The sequence below is a fragment of the Carettochelys insculpta genome, chromosome 8 (assembly GCF_033958435.1).
Source record: "Carettochelys insculpta isolate YL-2023 chromosome 8, ASM3395843v1, whole genome shotgun sequence".
In the NCBI taxonomy this organism is placed as follows: Eukaryota; Metazoa; Chordata; order Testudines; family Carettochelyidae; genus Carettochelys; species Carettochelys insculpta.
In genome coordinates this window covers 14259638-14279690 of record NC_134144.1, presented here as the reverse complement: position 1 = coordinate 14279690, position 20053 = coordinate 14259638, and the positions used below count along the sequence as shown (strand labels likewise).

General features: G+C 41.3%; 2 protein-coding genes across 4 annotated transcripts in view; one reads left to right on the top strand and one right to left on the bottom strand.

Moving 5' to 3' along the window:
• SPATS2L (spermatogenesis associated serine rich 2 like) overlaps positions 1-20053 on the top strand; it is a 114506-nt gene that overhangs the window by 86020 nt on the left and 8433 nt on the right. For all 3 annotated transcript variants that reach the window (XM_075001809.1, XM_075001808.1, XM_075001810.1), the window contains 3 exons: positions 3133-3330; positions 4703-4838; positions 15473-15531. In XM_075001809.1, coding sequence (XP_074857910.1) covers positions 3133-3330; positions 4703-4838; positions 15473-15531 — 393 coding nt within the window. The remainder of the gene's footprint in view (positions 1-3132; positions 3331-4702; positions 4839-15472; positions 15532-20053) is intronic.
• The window catches only part of KCTD18 (potassium channel tetramerization domain containing 18), a 40465-nt gene continuing 34126 nt past the window's right edge, over positions 13715-20053 (bottom strand). The window contains exon 7 of the mRNA XM_075001816.1: positions 13715-13789. Coding sequence (XP_074857917.1) covers positions 13729-13789 — 61 coding nt within the window. The 3' untranslated portion in view covers positions 13715-13728. The remainder of the gene's footprint in view (positions 13790-20053) is intronic.

Sequence of the window (20053 nt, the reverse complement as noted above, 5' to 3'; positions counted from 1 at the left end):
ACTTGTGATTCAACCATTTATCAAAGCAGGAATCAGAAATCCCACTGCAGCTGAGACATTGCCTGGGGACAGTTATAGTTGGTACTGTACATTAAACAGATGTTATTTTTATTTTTAGGAAAGGCTTAGCCCACTGAACACTAATTGTTCCTTGTTGAGTGTGTCCAGTTAATAAATGGTCTTTCTCTGACAAGGTTCTTTCAGATATGTAATTCTGTAGCTCTGCCACCTTTTGCTGCAACCTTGTAAAAACTGATGCTTTAAGTGTGGTCATTTCAAGGCACTACTTTGCAGATAAACTGTCAGATAAAACCAGGTGTTTCGGAAGTGATGATGGTGAGTTCATGGAGGGTTCTTTGATTCAATTCTTAAAAGTTCCCCATCATAGTACCGGGGCACTGTGTTGCTGTTGTGCCATCCTGTAAGATCTAAACTCAGGTCTGAATCACACACAATAAAAGACCTTATGGCATTGTTTGCAAGGACAGAGGTGTGAACAGTTACTCTAAAACCTCCACAATCTAAACAAATGCCCAAAAAATAGTGTATATGTCAGCTCATGTAATCTGTTAAGCGCTAAAAGTTAATATGAAACTTAAATCAGGTGGTAATATTTTAAGTGCCATATTATTGTGGTTTTTGGACTGAGCTGAAACCTGCCTGGACCTGGCTGGCAATGGGGGCTAGATCTAGAGGGCATACCTACACTTCTGTGGTTTTGTGAAACTGGGTACACAGCTGCCATTTTGAGTTCGCATTTCCTCATTTGTTTTTCACGTGGGGCAATTGTGCTAACTCCTGCAAACCACCTGTTTACATCTCAAGAGAGCTTTTCCTCAGCATGCGATTCTGTCCAGGCAGGTGTGTTAAGGTTTTGAATGTCATGGTGTTATAAAAAGATAAAATACCCATTTCGTGGTCTGTGATGCAGCTGGGGACTCACTGAGTTTCTGTGAGCAAGGTTGCATCACTAGCAGGTTTGATAAATGCTTAATGATCAATGGGCCAAAGATCACACTTTGGATTAGACTGGTAGTATTCCAAGCCCTCATGAAATACAGAATGCCACAAACATTTACTCTGTTAGCTCTTAGGACACACGTCATTGATTTTTTTTCCCTTTAGATGTTAGTGAGAGTCACAGGTCTCTAATCTTTGTTGTAAGTGTTCCTGAACTGGCACCATTCTGTAAGGATTTGATGCAGGCTTCCTTAAATTATTTTAATTTTGCTGAATTTCCTCAATCAAACTGGAAAATCATGTTTGCAACATGTTTAAAGGCTGTTGCTGGGTGAGGTCAATCTTTTTACTAGTGGGCTTCAAAATTCAGTGGAATCTCAGAATCATGAACCCCTCAGGAATGGAGGGTCATAGTTCTGAGCAAAATGTAATGATTATTCTTCCAAATGTTTAAAACTCAACATTGATTTAATACAGCTTTGAAATTTTAGTATACTGAAGAACATGCTGCTTTCCCTTTAGTTTTTCGTAGTTTATGTTTAACACAGTATGGTACTGTATTTGGTTAGTTGGTTGTTTTTTGGCCTCTGTTGCTATCTGATTGCAGACTTGCAGCTCTAAATGAGGTGTATGGTTGACCTGTCAGTTCGTAATACTCTGGTGTTTGTAACTCTGAGGTTCTCTACTGCAGAATATTTGACATTTTAAACAAGATGCCAAGATGAATAACAGATGAAATCTATAAACAGTAGAAACTGTTTTAAAGCATAATCACTGGTCATGCTGGGTTTGTTTAAGAGGCAAGCTGTTTTTTTTATTTCCCCTTAATTTGTCCTTTTTCTTTGTGAATATCTAAAACTGTTGATTAAGTTAAATAATAGCAATTTTGCACTTAAAGGAAAGTAAAGCCATCTACAAACAATATGCCCAGTGTCACAGAACAAGTTGGGACACATATGACAATAGATCCCAGGAATGCTGACTACCTGTCTGCAGCTTTAGGTGCTAAACTGATTGCCTATCAAGAATGACTTAATCAGCAGGCCTATGCCTACGCTAGAGGGTTTTGTCGGCAAAACAACTGTTTTGCCAACAAAACCCCTGGAGCATCCGGATTCACAAGGCTTTCAGTCAACAGTAAGTCAACAGAAGGCAGCACTTTTGTTGACAGTTGTACCCCACTCCCCAAGAGGAAGAACGCCTTTGTCGACAGAGATCTGTGGACATTAAACCATTTTGGGGGGCCCCTCTGTCGATAGACAGAGCTTCCGGGACTTCAAGCAGCCCTGTCTGCTGTGCTTCTAGTTGGCTGTCCAGCCACTCTCTGTCAACAGAGCAGATGCTCTTGCGATCCACATGGCATTTGGACGCAATCTGTTGACAGAAGTTTTGTCTGAAGATATCTTCCAACAGAAAATTCTGTCGACAAATCCCTGTAATCTAGACATAGCCCAAGAGTAGAATGATTTGGTATAAGAAAAAAGCTTTTCTTAAAGCAAAATCTATGTGAATTTCAGTACCTGAGAGACAGAGAGGGTAAGTGGCTTGTAGAAGGTTGAAGGTAGTCCTGTAAGAGTTTAGTTCTTAGCTCCCATTCCTAAACTGAGGTGGTGAAAATTTGCATGTACATTCTACGTAACTAGGACTCTGAAAGCCCAATGTTTCTTGCTTCCACAGACATACACAGTTTTTTCCGAGTTGGTTATTTGTGTGTTCAATTCTTTATTGTCTTCAATATACTGTCTATCCCCTAAACAAATAAAACAATCACAGCACTGTGCGCACCACACCTTCATACTTCAAAATTTGGGGGCCTGTTTGTCTCCTATGCTACACCAATCTTATTCAGACTTACTCCTGGCTAGTTCAGGCCTATGACATTTGATGGAAGATTAAAATGGAGTATTTAGTTTATGGAATAAGATATTTGTACCATTGTAGCATAGAAAAGGCAAATCTCTTTATCATTTTTAGAGTGGTTGAACACAGAAACTTGCTTAAATTAGCTTTTAATCACAGAGCCATTGTAATGCTATTTTGTCATTCTTTCACATTTTCTGGAAAATGTTCACCGGTGAAACAGAAACTTCATTTTATCAATGTAGAAACATTCTGATCCAATAACAATGAATTTTAGCAACTTCCTACCCACTATTTATTTTCGCTTTGCAGACAAAAACCAGGAGCACAAGAGCATATCTGTAGATTTAAACCTAAAGTCTACAAGTGGAAAAGAAGATGATACTTTTCAGTCACCAGTTCAACCTCAGTGCAGCATAAGCAGGTCGAAGTCAAAAACGTCCACAGTTAAATCATCCATCTCTGCAGCCCATGTTGAATCACAACCGGATGATTCAATGAAGAAAAGAGGTAAAGCAGATTTGTTTTCCTATTACAATTCATCAGTCATACAGTGAGTTGATCAGATTTGCAGTGCATCGTAGAAGAACTGCATCAAGAGCAGAAACGAGGAGGAGCGGCAATGCATTGGAATGGGATATGAGGGAGTATTACTTTTTTACAGAAGACCAGAGTGTGGCTTTTTTTCACTCTCCTTATCATTCTGAGGGGTTCATAGATTTAGTGGATCTGATTCTGGTCTCCTGTACATCAAAGGTAATTTCATTCAAGTTAATGAAACTACTTCAATATGATTGAGGGCAGAATCGGGCTCAATATAACTAACGTGGGCAGGAGTATCCATATTCTGTCTCAAGTGCTTGTTCACAAAGACAGGTATCAAAAGGGTAGCCATGTTAGTCTGTCTCTGCAAAAACAATGAGTGTGGCACCTTATAGACTAACGGATTAATCTATATAATCTGTTTGTCTATAAGGATGTCTCATATGTGTTCACAAAGAGTCATTTGAGCATTTAAGAATGTGTTGTCAGTGTCTAAAACTAGAGTTGTTCTGGAATGGGATGAATCTTGTCTAATGTTTTTAGAAGTGGAAGTGCTATATTTAGGTCAACTTCAAATGCTCCCAATGCTTTAAATCGGGGTGGTCAACTTGCAGCTCTCGAGCCGCATGCGGCTCTTTGAGTGAAGAAATGTGGTTCCTCTTCCAGTCCACATACTGGAAGTACTTACCACAGTTCTGTGCATGTGCCCCCTGGCTTGGAGGGAGAGGCAAGTAGAGGTGGCAGCAGTGGTGGTGGTGGTGGCTCCAATGAGTTGCTGGCATTAGGGTAGGGGGAAGGCTGGGGGTGCCTGTCTCTGGGGAAGGGGAATTGTGTTAGAGCGGGAAGGGGGCTGGGGATGCCTGTCTCTCAGGGAGAGCAAGGGGTAGAGCTGGTGGGGAGGGAGACTAGGGCTACCTGGCTCTGGGGGTGAGGAGGAGGATTGGATTAGAGCAGGGGTGGGGCTAGGGAGTGCCTGGCTCTGGAGGAGGGGAGGCTGGAGGTTCCTGGCGCTAGGGGAGCACATTGAGCCACATATTATATATTTATTTTTCTGTATCTCTATAGATGTATCTCTATGTATTGAAATATAAATAGATATATGGATATATAAAAATAAATATATAATATGTGGCTCTTTACGTCTGTCCACAGCTATTTTGGCTTTTTGACTCTAACTGGCTGGCCACCCCTGCTTTATGTAATCTAATTCTAATCCTTAAATATTGGTACCAGAATTTCATTCTAACTATTCATCACAAGAAACACTTTGAAATTTTTCTTCACGGAAGATTAGAGAGCAATCAAGTTGTTCACTTTTGTACTGTTGGTTTGGTTTTAGGTCCAAACATTGAAAAATCAGTGAAGGATTTGCAGCGTTGTACTGTTTCTTTAACTAGATACCGGATGATGATTAAAGAGGAAGTGGATAATTCAGTGAAGAAAATCAAAGCTGCCTTTGCTGAATTACACAGCTGGTAGGTAAATCAGTGTGGGAAAGACCTCTGCAAACCCTGAGCAAAGATAGGTCTCATGCAGGCCAGGAGTATATCAGGAGAACTTTATTTAAATCCTGTATCATTTCTTTTTAATCAGAAAAGATACAATGTCAATAAGTCATAGTTTCATACCATAACATGCTAAAAAAACATACATTGAGACACACAAATGGGGCCCAATTATAATTCTAACAAAATAAACCATCAGAGTGAGAATTGAAAGCTCCTTTGCTTTGGCCTAAATCTGCACCGTGGACCTCACTGGGAGCAGAACATTGAACAGTTTTGGCAATCCCATCCACAGAATTCACTGAACTTCTCCCCGGAGAATTCATACAGCGTCTAACAAAACTGACTGGCCGTATGCAGCCCGGAGATGGATAAGTGTGATGCCTCAGGACCCAGATGGGAACCGTGTACACGTCTGAAGGAGCTGGCCTTACAAATATATAACAGTCTAAATATGGTATCGTTCTATGCTCAAGTAGTGTCTTGAGTTGGGAAGTGAAATGTCTAACTTTAGTGATCACTCATGAGCAAGGATAAGATGAATATAATAAAATAACCAAGAATAAAGGTGAAATTCTGCAATCCTCTACATGGGTGCAGCTAAAGGGTTTGAACCAAAAATTTGGCTCCAAGGCTTTTCCAGGTATATCCGGTGTAGATTGCTGTTACTATCTAGTGCCCTACCAATACCTTGTGCTCATGGAGGCATTGCTGTATCAAGGAAGAGGAACGAGTAGATCTCCATTGTTTACAGAGCCACACTCATAGAGTGAGACAGTTTAAGAGTGAAGACAAAATGTTCCCTGTCCCATGTGCCCTGGTCATGTCTTCTCTGTTCTAGCATCCTGGGCTCCCTCGGCCTGCCTTACATTCTGCCCCCTGTAAGAAGAGGGTTGTCTGCAGCTTGTGTCATTGTATTTCCTGTGCAAGAAGACTTAAATTCTGACAGCAGATGCAGCTAGAGCCCAGAATGGAACACTGGCCTTTATTTTGAGCACAGGCACTATTTGCTGGTGCTGGCTCCTGGAGTTCTATAAGTTGTAATTTAATACATTAGTGTGGGAATGGAGACAGACAATCTCATTATAACATCAAATGCTAAGATGCATAGGAAACTCAATCTTGAAAGTAAAACTTGCTACTGTACTATTGATTTATTCAGCAGTCTCTGCTGCTTAGGATAATAATCAGTAGCCTTATTACTGTTCACACTTCTATCGCTGTACTTTCATTTCAGTAGAATTACATCTCTTTTACACTGGCATAAGTGTGAACAGAACTGGTCCCAGACTCTTCAGTGATACCATGCAGAATAGGAGTGTATTGTACATGAGTTACTTTGCCAGTTGTTGCCCTTCTGATGTGTTCAAACTATAGCAATGACAAGACTGTGATTCAACACAACGAATGGATCTGCAACCAAGCAAAGGACAGTGCCAGATGACCTTGCTTTGCAAACCAAAATGGATTTTAGATCATTTGAAAACAAGGTTCCCCTCACCTCCCCCAGGTGGGAATGAACTATTTAATAGACACACGCCCTCCAAACTAAAGAATGTCCATAGTGAGCAGAGCAGTGGTGCATCCAGCCTGTCTTTTGGAACTGACCAATGCCCAATGTTTCAGAAGGAATGAACAGAACATGACAATATTATCCAATCTTCCAGTTCCAGCTTCTGATAGAGATGTAGGGACACCCAGAGAACATGGGTGCATCCCTGACCATCTTGGCTAATAGCCATTGAAGGACGAATCATCAGTGAATTTATCTAATTCTTTTTTAAAATTACTTTAACTTTTGGCCTTCATGTCCTCTGGCAATGAGTTCCGCAGGTTGACTGTGTTGTGGGAAGTAGTACTTCCTTATGTTTGTTTTACGCTTTCTGTCTATTAATTTCATTGGGTGACACATCATTCTTGCATTACATGGATGGATAAATAAAAATCCCAAATGCACTTTCTGCATATCATTCCTGCTTTTGTAAACCTCTAATGCACCCCTTCTTTAGAGTCTGTTTTCTAAGCTGAAGAGTTCCAGTCTTTTTAATTTCCCTTCTTATGGAAGCTGTTCCCTACCTCTGATCATTTTTGTTGCTATCCTTTGTACTTTTTCCAATTCTAATATTTCTTTTTTGAGATGGGTAACCAGAACTGCACACAGTATTCAATCTGAGGGTGCATTGTATATTTATGTGATGGCATTATATTTTCTGTCTTATTATCTATCCCTTCTAACTGGTTCCTAATATTCTTTAGCTTTTCTGATGGCTGCTACACACTGAGCAGAGGTTTTTAAAGAACAATCCACAATGACTCTAAGATCTCTCTTGAGTGGTAATGGCTTGTTTATACCACATCATTTTTATGAATGGTTTGGAGTCAGAGCTGTTGATTAATCACAATTAACTCATACGATTGACTCAAAAAATTAAGCATGATTAATGTTAAAAAATAGAATAGTAATTGAAGTTTATAAACTACTTTGGATTTTTTTTTACATTTGCAAATATATTGATTCAAGTTACAGCCCAGAATAAAAAATGCACAGTGTTCACATTGTTATTTTTATTGCAAATATTTGCATTGTAAAAATGATGATAGAATTTTTCAGTTCACCTCATAAAAGTACTTAGAGCAATCTCTTTATCATGAAAGTGCAATATACACATATAGATGTTTTGTTACATAACTGCATTCAAAACCAAAAAGGTGTACAGTAGACCCCCAATTTACACAATTTCAATTGACATGTTTCTTGTAATAATGAGAGTCAAAATCATGGCTGCCTGTTTCCCAGCTCCCTGCCACTTGAAACTGATCTGTTCTGCTTTACTGTTCAGTTTCCCAGTTCCCAGAAGCAGAGGTGAGCTGGGAGCCAAATGCATCCAGGACTGGGGGACCCAAAGGTGGCAGGGCCCGTCCCCTGCCCAGTCACATCTTACATGAAATTTGACTTACACGTGGTTGTCCAGGAATGCAACTACATGGGAGTCAGGGGTCTACTTAAAAATTTTACAGCCTACAGATCCACTCAGTCTTACTTCTTGTTCGGCCAATGGCACATATAAACAAGTCTGTTTATATTTGTAGGAGATAATGCTGTGGACTTCTTATTTATTTCACCTGAAAGTGTGACTATGTATTTGCATGGTATTTTTGTAGGCAGCATTGCAAGGTATTTGCATGCTAGATATGCTGAACTTTCATGTATCTTTTCATACTTTGGCCATCATTCCAGAGGAGTTACTTCAATGCTGATGACTCATGTTAATTGTATTTGTGACTGAAGTCCTTGGGAGGAGGGGGAGAATTTTGTGTGTCCTCTGATTTACAGGCATTCTGCCAAACATTTCACGTTATAACAGTCTTGGATGATGACCCCACACATGTTATTTTTAAGAACAACGTCACTGTAGAGTTGACAAAACACAGCAAAAGTACCAATGTGAGATTTATAAAGATAGCTAACGCACTGAACCCATGATTTAAGAACCTGTCCTGCCTTCCAAAAGGCAGAGTTGCGAAGCATTCTTCCAATATTTGTAAAAAGATCAGCGTCCCATACAGAAACTACAGAACCCAAACTACCAGAAACGAGACTTAATCTCCTGCTGGTGGCATCTGACTCAGATGATGAAAATGAATGTGTGTTGGTCTGTACTGTTTTGCACCATTAGTGTGCCAATGATTGACAGGTACTGCACAATAATGGTGCTCTGGAATAATTGTTGAAGTGTGAAAGGATATATATGAGTCTTTAGCACATCTGACACGTAAATACCTTGCAATGCTGGCTACAACAGTGCCATGCAAAGGGCTGTTCTCATTTTCAGGTGACGCTGTACACAGAAAGTGGGAAGCATTATCTGACACAAAAGTAACTAAAAATTCGCTGCTGAACAAGAAGTAGAACTGAATTAACTTGCAGGTGCCAAAGTTTTACATTGTTTTGTTTTTGAATGAAGCTATATTTGTGCATATATTTATAAGTTCAAATTTTATGGTAAAGAGATTGTACTTGTAATGGGAATTGAAAAATACTATTTATTTTGATTTTTACAGTGCAAATATTTGTATTAAAAATATAAACTGAGCATTATACACTTTCTATTCTTTTGTAATTTAATTCAATATATTTGAAAATGTAGAAAACATCCAAATTCTTAAATTTAAATTAATTACATGTTTAATCAAAATTAATTTTTTTTTAATTTCACAATTTTTTTTTAAATTGTTCACAGCTCTATTTGGATTAAGTTTTACAATAAGCTTTACTTTATGTTTATCAACACTGAATTTCATCTGCCATTTTCTTGCCCAGCCACCTAGTTTTGTGAGATCCCCATGTAATTATTTTCAGTCTGCTTTGGACTTAACTGTCCTGAGTAATTGTGTATCATCTGCAGACTTTGCTACCTCACTGTTTACCCCTTTTCCAGGAGCATTTATGAATCTGTTGAACTGTATTGATCCCAGTACACGTTCTTGAGGAGACACCACTATTTACTGCTCTCCATCATGAAAATTAACCATTTGGTCCTACCCTTTGTTTCCTATCTTTTAACCAGCTAGTGATCCATGAGAGGATCTGGAGGTATAAACTGTGCCATATATATGGTGCCTTTCATCACAAAGAACCAAAAGCATTTGTAGACTGTGGCGTGGATTATGTGTGATCCCTGTATTACCCCTTTGCCCCCAGTGCACAGTATACTAGACCTTCCTTTGTCCAGATTGTGCCTTGTCTTTGTCATGCCTTCCCATGTGCAGCAATTAGACACTGGCACAGCCCCTGTCCTGGGAGGAGTATGAGGATTATTCCCTGCTTGTTTCCCAGGAATGCTCACAAACCTCAAAGATGGTACGGGAAGAAAAAGGCAGGGCCTCCTCCCTCCTGCACCTGAACAGGGAGAACTGGCTAGATGCAAAGAGCGTATCCTAGGCACATGCCCAGTGTGCCCTACACGTGTACCTGGAAGCCATCCACATTTACATTGCACTTTGAATCAGAGGATTCCTCCTGGAATGCCTCCTTTCCTGGTTAGTTCTCCACCAGACCCATCACTGGTATGTCTCTATCAGGCATACTTGACAGTAAAATATAAATAAAAATCAGTTCATTCACTACTGAGATGCAGCCAGCTCAGTGATGCAGCAACGTACCAGCACAGCCCCACTGTAAAGCGGTTTGGGCCAGTGTATGAATAAGAAAGTTCTATGCCAGTTAGAGTGCCGGGGGAGTTCAGGAAGGCAGAATGTACTCCACATCCTCCCGCTAACTAGAGTATGATCAACATGTTGGGCCTAACCCTTGTGTTTTGCTTTCCCATGAAAAGGCTGAATGGGGATCTTGGGAATTAAAAATAGCCTCCAGGAAATGAGTGAAATGTAGGAAGCACAAGAGGAGCCATGGTCCTCATAACAGCTTCTACCAGAAAATCATTTTTACATATCAGACATTTACGCATAAAGTCATATGAAGATATGAAGGTCCCCTCTTCTGTTTGCCCATATGGTCCACCTCCCACTACAAATGGAAAATAGGGGGGTTTATGCCATCGATGAGCTCATTATTTGTCCAGAAGAAAAAATGTCAACCAGTCTGAGTCCCTAACATGGGCTAGCTGATCATTTAGGCTGGGTCTATACTAGAGAGTTTCGTTGACAGAAGGGACCTTCTGTCGACATAAGTCAAGGAGTGTCTACGCACTTAAAGCATTTTGTCGACAGTCACGACAGAACTCCGCATTTTCCTTGACAGTATTATCCCTCAAAAATGTGAGGAATAACAATCTCTGGACAGAGTACTGTCGACAAAAGTGCAGAGTAGACACTTCTGTTGACAAAGAGGGCTTCCCGTTACTGGGCAGCCCTATTTGCAGAGTGGCCATTCCTCTTTCTGGCACAGAGGGCAGTGCAGTCTGGCCGTTCTCTGTTGACGGAGGAGCAAGTTGTGTGTAGATGCAGTCTGTCGACAGAGGTTCTGTGAAGATTATCCTGTCGGCAGTAACTTCTGCCGGCAGATGCTTCTAGTGTAGACGTAGCCTTAGAGTTTTATAAATCTGCTGTAGGAGCGAGCACCTTTTTGACTTTAATATTAAGCTTAAGAGAGTGAGGGCTATTGTGCAAAATCACATTCTTTGTTGGGAATCAAAAATCTGGTGTCTACTCCCAGTGCTCCTAATGTTGTGTGTCTTCAAGCAGGTCTCTTAATCTCCCTGTGTTCAGTTTTCCCAGCTTTAAAAGGGAGAGCAATAACATCTTTGTAAAATACTTTGAGACCTGCAGCTTAGAAACTCCATATACAGTAACCCTGGATTTAACAGACTAATGGGGGAAGGGGTGTCCGTTAATGCCGAAAGTCCATTAAGTCCAAATGGTTATACTGTATGATGATGCACTGACCTTCCTAGCCCATCACTCGCTCCTGTCCTCTGGCTCCCTTTCCTTACACCCCTCACACCTCCATCTCCTAATTGTCAGGAGAGGACCTGCACGCCGGCTTGGCTCCTTCCACTTCCCACAACTCTCAGCACGCTCGGTGCTGTGGCTTCTCCAGCCCCTGGCTCCAAGCGGTCTGCAAAAAGCAAGAACAGCAAAATCTTCAGTGTGAGAGTGGCTTGGAATACTTAAGGGTATGTCTGAGCTGCAAGTAGACACCCACAGCTGGGCTGGGCCAAGCCGGCTTACTCAGCCTTGCGGAGCTCAGCTGTGGGGCTGTTTAACAGCACGTAGACATTCCGGTTTGGTCTGTGGCCTGAGCTCTGGAACCCTCCTACCTTGCAGGGTTTTAGAGCCTGGGCTTTGACCTGAGCTGGGTCATCCACCTTGCAACTGAACAGGACCACATCCTGAGCCAGCTGGCATAGGCTAGCCAGTGGTGTTGGTTTGCAGCAGAGACCTGTCCTAAAGATAGCAGGGAAAGGGGCTTGCCTTAGCACCAACACCAGATGCATGCACTTGTTTTCTTTCGACTTTACAGCCATTTCTCCCTCCTGGGATGATGTCTGCATGGCAATTAGAGGGGAGCTTGCAGCTCAGACAGGCATACCTATGCTTGGTTTAATCTAGCCAATGTGGCTAAATATGGCAGTGAACATGCAGCAGCACAGACCCAAGCATGGGGTAGAAACATGGTTACTAGGGCAAGTTTGTAGAGCGCCCCTGCTGTTGCAGCTGCCGCGGGGGCGCTGGGGGGTGGCTGCCAAACTGCAGAAACCCCTTCAGATTTGCTGTAGCCACCCATTTCCTTATTTATTTGTTTTCTTTCTGTTTACACATATCTTCTATTTTCCACTCTATTTTTCCACTCTCTTTGTCACTCTCTTTTTCCATTTGTTCCCTTCTCTGTGAAATTCCATCGGCAAGGGAAGAGTGAAGAGTGTTCTATACAGACTTTCTTTTAATCTCAGCTGAAATGAGAACTGAATCAGCTTTGTCAGTTGTACTCACAGCAGACCCTGGTCCTGCCATGATTTAATGAAAAACAGACTAGGCTGAAGTCTGCACTACAGTGTTAGTTTGACATATGTGGCGTTAGGTCAAATTAACAGTGCATGTGTCCACGTTCCACGCCCCTTCCGCCAAGCTAAAGGGCTCTTAAAATCAACCCTGTAATCCAGCTCTATGAGAGGCTTAGCACTTTAATCACCCTTCTTACATCATCTTAGAGGTCACATAGACACTACAATGAAATTCAGAGGAACTGGCCTCCCAGAGGTGTCCCAGACTACTCCGCTCTGGAGAGCACTTTCAACTCCACCGCATTTCAACCAGGTACATGGGAAAAGCCCTGTGAACCTTTGAACGTTCGTTTCCTGTTTGATCAGCATGGAGAGCTCCCCAGGACAAATGACCATGCCTTGCCCAGGGTCACAAACACATTCCAGCATGGCGCATGGAGGAAACACTGGATTTTACTGCTGTGTGGGGAGAAGTGTCTGCAGGCCCCACTCTGAACCAGCAAAAGAAATGCTGACATCTATGTCAAAATTGCACAGGGCTGGGGAACCAGGGCTGTACCAGGGACACTCAGCAGGACCCCATGAAAATAAAGGAGCTTTGACAACCATCCCAGAAGACAAAGGAGGAGAATGGTTGCTCTGGTTCTGAGCCACAGACATCCCACTTCTCTGAGCAGCTGCATGTGTTTCTAGGCAGGGACCCCACCAGTATCCCAAAACTCTCTGTGGATATCTCCTAGGAGCCCTGGGCGGTTAGCCTTGGGCAACAGAGGAGAGGAAATTGTTGAGGAAGGGCGAATGCACAGCAGGCAAGCAGAAGATCCATTCTCCTCAACAGCCAGGACCTTTTTCTCAACTCTGGAGTCACTCCTCTCCCAGAACCTATTGTTGCAGGACTGTGGGGATGAGGGAGAGTGCACATTTTAATCATACTGTGAAGAATAAATGCTATTGTTTTAAATGTTTAATATGAGGTACACAATTGGGTAGAGTGGTGGCCAGCCCATATAAGCAGAGCGTAGTCCCCAACAAAAGGCTGTTTATATGCCTGGGGATGGACCAGGAATTTTCTACGGATACTACCTCACCCACCTTGTCTCTGTAATATGCTGGGACCAACACGACTACAGTTGCACTTCATACCATTATGACACTTGGAATTTTTGAACATTAGTCAGTTGTTTCTACAACAATAACTAACTTGTACTTTCCGGTGCTCTGATGAGTCCTTGAGGACCTTGTTCTCCAATCATATCCCAGAACTCTCATTGACTTCATGAGAATTTTTTGTTCATGGTACTGAAGGTGTTATTGAAACTTAATGGGTTGATTGCTCCATTTCCTACTACCAGTCAAGTCCAGCTGGAGATGGAGAAGACTTGTGCCAGCTATATAGTTCAGATCTCATCTGAACAACCCCAGAGTTTGGAGATCTTTGATGTGGGTTTTGGGTTTGACCTGTTACAGAGAGAGGAGGGGTGCGAAGTTTGGATTAGTATCTGTACCTTACTTAAAGGAAGGAGTGTTCAGAGTCAGAGTTTTACTCTGAGCCCATATCTACTTTGATCTGCCTGGCAATGCAAACTACGTGCTCCAGACAAAGGCTGTGTGTGGAGTTAAAGCACATATAGGTGTTCGTTGCCAAAAGGGAGCTGTTTTATCAGTGAGCCTATATATAACCACATTTTGGATTATTGATCCATGACGCACATACTCTGGGTTTACACTATGTGTAACTACATTTCACATTGCTGTTACATTACATATGTTCTCTGGGTTTATACTCTTTATTGAACTGTAGGACCCCATGTACATTAATATCCACATTACACGTGAAATGCTAATATAGTTGTTTCCATTATGGTCCAGATTATGTTAAACAGGCACAGACCTACACTGGGAAGGTATAAACTGCCCTGCCCCATTCTTTTCATACAAATCCCATCACCCAGTGGGATTATGTTAGAGTACTGAAGAACAATTGTCCAGATGCAGAGGCCAGATCATCTTTCCCTTATTCATGTAAAATTTCTGATCCATTGATTTCTGTAAGTCTCCTCACATCAGTAAGCTTTGACACGGAAAGAATGCTACATTTCATGCTGGTCTTGAACCCTCATTCACTCTCAATACTTAAATTTGATGATGTTTCTGTTGTAAGAACTGAACTTTCCACTTCCCCGGCAGCAGCCTGCCTGATTTCACTCCTGGTACCTGACCTGCTTGCCATTTCACTTTGAAAAAGTAAGATCAAAACCCTTTCAGTTCCGCAAAACTGAAAAATGCATGTTAATAAACAAGTACTGATATATACCAGGGCTGTGTACAAAAGCGCCATCTACAGGGGGAGATCTCCAGAGCTGTTGGGTCACTAACTTGCATTATTATGTTAAAAGTGCCTTTGACCCACTGTTAACTCTCAATAGAGCCACCTGTCTGCTTCTGTTTTCCTAGTTAGAAAGCACAGATGCTGAGTGCTGTGGCAGAGGGTTGCAGGAATTCTGCTGGAGTGGGGGAACTCTGCGGGAAAAGGCAGGAAGAAGTCAGTCATATATCTGTCCGTCTCATCCCATAAATGATACAAAAACTAGGCAAGAGGATAATCTTCTATCCAGTGACCTGCTAGGTTATGTGTCAAGGGTTATATACCTTACGGAAGGACAGACTAATTGCTAGATTAAATTATGTTTGCAAAAACTTGTTCCCTGCTCACTGAAAGAGAGAAAGACCTGTTAACTCATGGCACAATTACACTGTACATAGCACTGTGAGCTAAACCAAGTCAATATGGACGTTAGCCCAAGTGCATTTTACTAATCCAGAAGTGAGAATATGAACTTGTATACCACTGCACTCAGAGACAACTAGTGCAGCTATATCAGAGATACCCACATACAAATGCAAAAGGATAGTATCTGGCTAATCATGTGTTAACTTTCATTAAAGATAGGTTAGCGCCAGCTGCTGTAGTCAGTCTGTAGTTATTTTATTTCTTTTCTTTTTCCTCTTTATTAATTCCAAAATTCCCCTTAACTGTTCTAAAGTCTTTTGTATTAATCATTAATCAGTACACAATATATTTTAGTTCTGCATCACATCATAGTTTTATCTTGGCCTAAATAATATTTTTTTCCTTTTTAGTATCATAGACAGAGAAGTGGCATTAATGGCAGAAGTTGATAAAGTTAAAGAAGAAGCCAGTAAGTATAAACACACCAGAGAATTTTGTGTGTTTTGGAAGAGTTGGGAGAACATATGTTTTTGATCCTGCAGAAAAATGAAGTAGTAAATCAATTCTTCTAACAGCTTTACAGCATTATTCATTGTTATACAGGGCCTTTAGACTTTGCTTACTCTTCACAAACAAGTTCTGGCTAAAAGAATTGTGCACCAGAGTTTTACAGATTTACAGCCCTATAAATTCAGCTGTGTTAATTCAGGCATGTCAGAATCTAACAGTGGCTCTGCAGAGTTTCGGGTAGTCACTAACTCATTCTTTTGCCTTGGAACTTATTAATCCATCAAATTATTGTCCATCAAAATATTTAGATGCTTTGACATCTCTAATTCTCTAGCGTTCTCCATGTAGATGGCAGCTTTCATTCTGAATGGCTTAATGTTCAGAAGCATCCAGTCTTGCAAGAATTCCATTTGTGGAATCCCCATTGATGTCAATGGGAGCTTTGTCTGCAACAGGCTTGCAAGACTCAGTCATTTATACATTCAGATAAACCCCTTCTGTTATGAGACTATCCACAGGATTTGTAATGACTCTGAATGGACAGAACCTTAGATTTTAGAGTGTGGTTCTGTTCTGAAAAGTGAAGTAACTATAAATACAACACCTTCTTGTGACAGATCTGCGTGTGTGTGTAGTCAGAAACAAATCTGCTGACTTTAGTGACGAATATTTTTACTGCTTTTAGTAACTTGTCACACCTCATGGAAATAATTTTTATCTACTTTGAAGGGATGAAGAATCAACCTAGTTAAGATTTGAACCTGTGATCCCAAGTAACCTAGACATCTCACAGCTGAGATGTACCCTACTTTTCCAGCTTGCAGAGTACTTCTTTCAGTTCCTTTCTCTGTCCCTGCATTCATTTCCTAATGGTGAAATAGTAAAATATATTTCATTAGGTTTTTCTTCTTCTTAACCCCTTGTACTCCAAGTGGAGCACAGATCATCTATAAGTCTCCTCCTGTTCACTCTGTCTTGGGACAAAACTTCTAGGTGACTACAGGAGTCCCCCAGTTGTTGTCCTTCAGTTTCAGTAGATCTTCTTGACATTGTCTGAGGTTTTCCTCTTTGGCGTTTTCCTTGAGGGTTCTATTTGAGAGCTTGGCAGACTATGCTGGATGATGATTTTCTGAGAGTGTGGTCTAGCCATCCCCACTTTCTTCTCTTCATTTGAATGTCAATTGGTTCTTGTCCTGCTCCTGTCCAAAGCTCCTCATTTGTGACAAAGTCTTGCCATTTGATGCAAAGGATGTGCCGCAGGCATCTGTTTATGCATGTCTGTAGCTTGTGATTTGAAGTCTTTTTAGTATGCCAGGTCTCATATCCATACAAGAGCACACTCTTCACATTTATGTTGAAAATCTGCAGTTTCATCTTTGCAGATATTATTTTGAACTCAACACAGGACAAAGACTCTTGAATGCAGCTGTTGATTTCCCTATCCTGGCATTGATATCCGTGTCATTGAGGCATTTTTGTCTAGTGTCGTGACCTTTTCTTTCATGCATTCATGTCAGTGTGAAAGGAGGGTGACATCATCAGCAAAATCAATGTCGTCTAGCTGCTTGAGAAGTGTCCACTGAATGTCCCATTGATGGCCATCTGTTGTCCTGCTCGTAATCCAGTCCATTATGATCAAGAACAAGAAAGGTAACAATAGGCAGCTTCTTGCACTCTTGAGAGTATGCTGAAGGGTTCTGTCAAGACACTGTTGTGAACAACTAGGTGTGTTGAGGGTTCGTTTGTTGAATGGATCAGGTGTTGCAGGCGTTCCCACAAGGTGTTTCTACCAATAGAGTCAAAGGCTTTTTCAAAGCCTATGAAGGTTACGTACAGCAGGGAGTTCTAGTCAAGCAACGTTCCATGATCGGTCTGAGAGTTGCTATTTGGTCAGTACAAGATCTCTTGCTTTGGAAGCTGGCCTGTTCTTCCCTGAGCTATTGATTTCTGTCTTCATTCTTTCTCAAAAAAAATTCTATTGAACACTTTTCCTGGAAAAGATGGTACCATGATGCCCCTCCAGTCTTGCATTCAGTCAGGTTGCCTTTCTTTGGAAATTGAATAAGGTAGCCATGTTTCCAGTCTTGTGAGAGATCCTCAGTGTCCCAAATTTTCCCAGATAGATTATACATCGTGATGACTGATGTCTCAGTATCTGCCTTGATTGCTTTTGTGGGGATGTTGTCTGGACCAGGTGCTTTTTTGCTTTTAAGAGGTTAATGGCTTTTCTGATTTCTTCTTTTGTAGGTCTGCTGAGGCATATTTGCAGGTGGTAGCTCTAGGGGGTTCATGTGGGCAGGATGGTTCAGTAGCTCTTCAGTGTTTCTTCCATCTACTGAGCTGCTCACTTGGGTTTGTTAGCACATGCCCCTCATTATCCTGTACTGGCTGATCTGCTGTACACCATGACCCCAGTAGCTGCAGTGTGATATCATACAACTCTTACAGGTTTCCCTGTCCTGCAGCTTGTTCAGCTTGTTGTGCAAGGTTTCCCACAAAGTTCTTCTTGCCCCATTTTACAGCCTCTTTAACCTAATACAGTCTCTGAGTTTCTGCCTTAGCTGCTCTTGTTTTGCTGCTGTTGACTGCTGTTTTTCTGTCCTTTCACTCCTTCACTTTTCTCAGAGTTTCTGCTGTAATCCATTCTCTGTGATGCCTTGTCCTCTTTTCCAGTGTTTTATCACAGGTCTCTTTCCAGGCTGTTTTGGTTCGTTCCCAAATTTGTTCCACAGTAGCATCTTTCAGGATGAGGTTTGTCAGAAGGGTGTATCTGTTGGACAGTTCCACTTGGAAAGCAGCTCTTGTCTCCATGTCCTTCAGCTGCCCCGTGTTTGTTATGGTTTGTTTTGCAGTGTACCTTTTGAGCTTGAACTTGAGTTTTATCATGACCAAATGGTGGTCTGTACCTACATCTGCTCTTTTAGTGCAGACATCTTGCATCGATCTTCTGAAAGAACTGCTGATACAGATGTAAGGAACTTGGTTTTCTGACTGATGGTCTGGTGAAACCCAACTGACTTCATGAATCCTTTTATGTGGAAAAACACTGCCACCTATCACCAATCTATTGAAGGAATAAAAGTCAATGAAGTGCTTTTCATTTTCATTCATGTTGCCTAGGCTGCCTTTTCCCATGATCTCTTTTCTGCCTGTATTTTTGCTTCCAATTTTTACACTGAAGTCACCCATCAAATCAAGATAGCCTTCTTTGCTTTCTGGTTCACAACACTTTGCAGTTTCTCGTAGAAGGCTGTTTTACATTCCTCAGCTGCTTCGTTGGTCGGTGCATAACATTAGGTTTCCTATAGTATAATATACATGATGAGTGATAGGTGATGTCATATAGTGAAATAGGACATAATACAATTATACTTGGCTTTCTGTCGTTTTTAAGAAGAAAGAATTGTAATCATGCTCTTGTAAGTAAAAAATCCCAGATTACTCCTAGGGTAATTCTACACAAAAAATTAAAAATTCTGCAGACAATATTTTAAATTTCTGCATATTTTATTTGTTAAAATAACAAAATATAATCACACCTGTTTCAGTTATTGGAAATCTATTTCAAAACACCTGTCGGTATGTATGTCTGAAACAACATAAACAACAAAAAAGATTCCGGGAACATTTATTGACAAATAGATTCCTCACTAGGCATATTAATACAGAACTCTTGAGTAATAATACAGTTAAACTACAGATCTTAACCTTATTTCTACACCTGGCAGAAACAATGCAAAGGCTGGGGAGAATCAGGGATGACAGAGTAGCTTAGGGCGGGGGAAGAAGTTGGTGAAAGGAGCCTGGGTATGAACTTGAAGGGTTGCTGGGTGTGCGTGGGGAAAGCATGGAACAGGTTTTTTTAGGGATTGGGATGGGGGGGCGATTGTTAGGGAGAGTGCTCCATGCAGATCCTGGCAGACCTGAGCCTCTTCCATTCAGTCAGGCACATCATTCGTCCCCCTATATCCATGTGTCCCTCTGCCCCCACTCAGGTACCCACCCCCCATTCCCATGTGGCCCTGTGGCCCTTCCCGTCTCCCCACCTGTCTGTGCCCCAATCAGCTACCCTGTTCTCCTGTGTCTCTGACAACTTTACATCAGCCAAGCTTGAATATCAAGATCTATTGGAACCCAGTCCTGTGCTTCAGCCACAAGACTACCATTAGCATTATTTAATATGTAGATTTCACTTTTTACCCTTCCCGCACAAATGCAAATCCCACCGTTTCCCTACTGCTGAATCACATTTAGCAATTACGTGGATCATCAGAGTTTAGATAACTGTGAATTTAATTGTCCTCCACAATTTGTCTCATGACCTTATCCTAAATATTAAGGGAGAATGTGCAATTACTAGTATAGTTCATAATATTTTTTCTTTCAGCATATTAAGAAGTGTAAAATAATCATTTTCTCATACAATGTACAAGTGGAGTGTTGTATATTTAATATTTTTCATAAAAATCAGTACACATTTA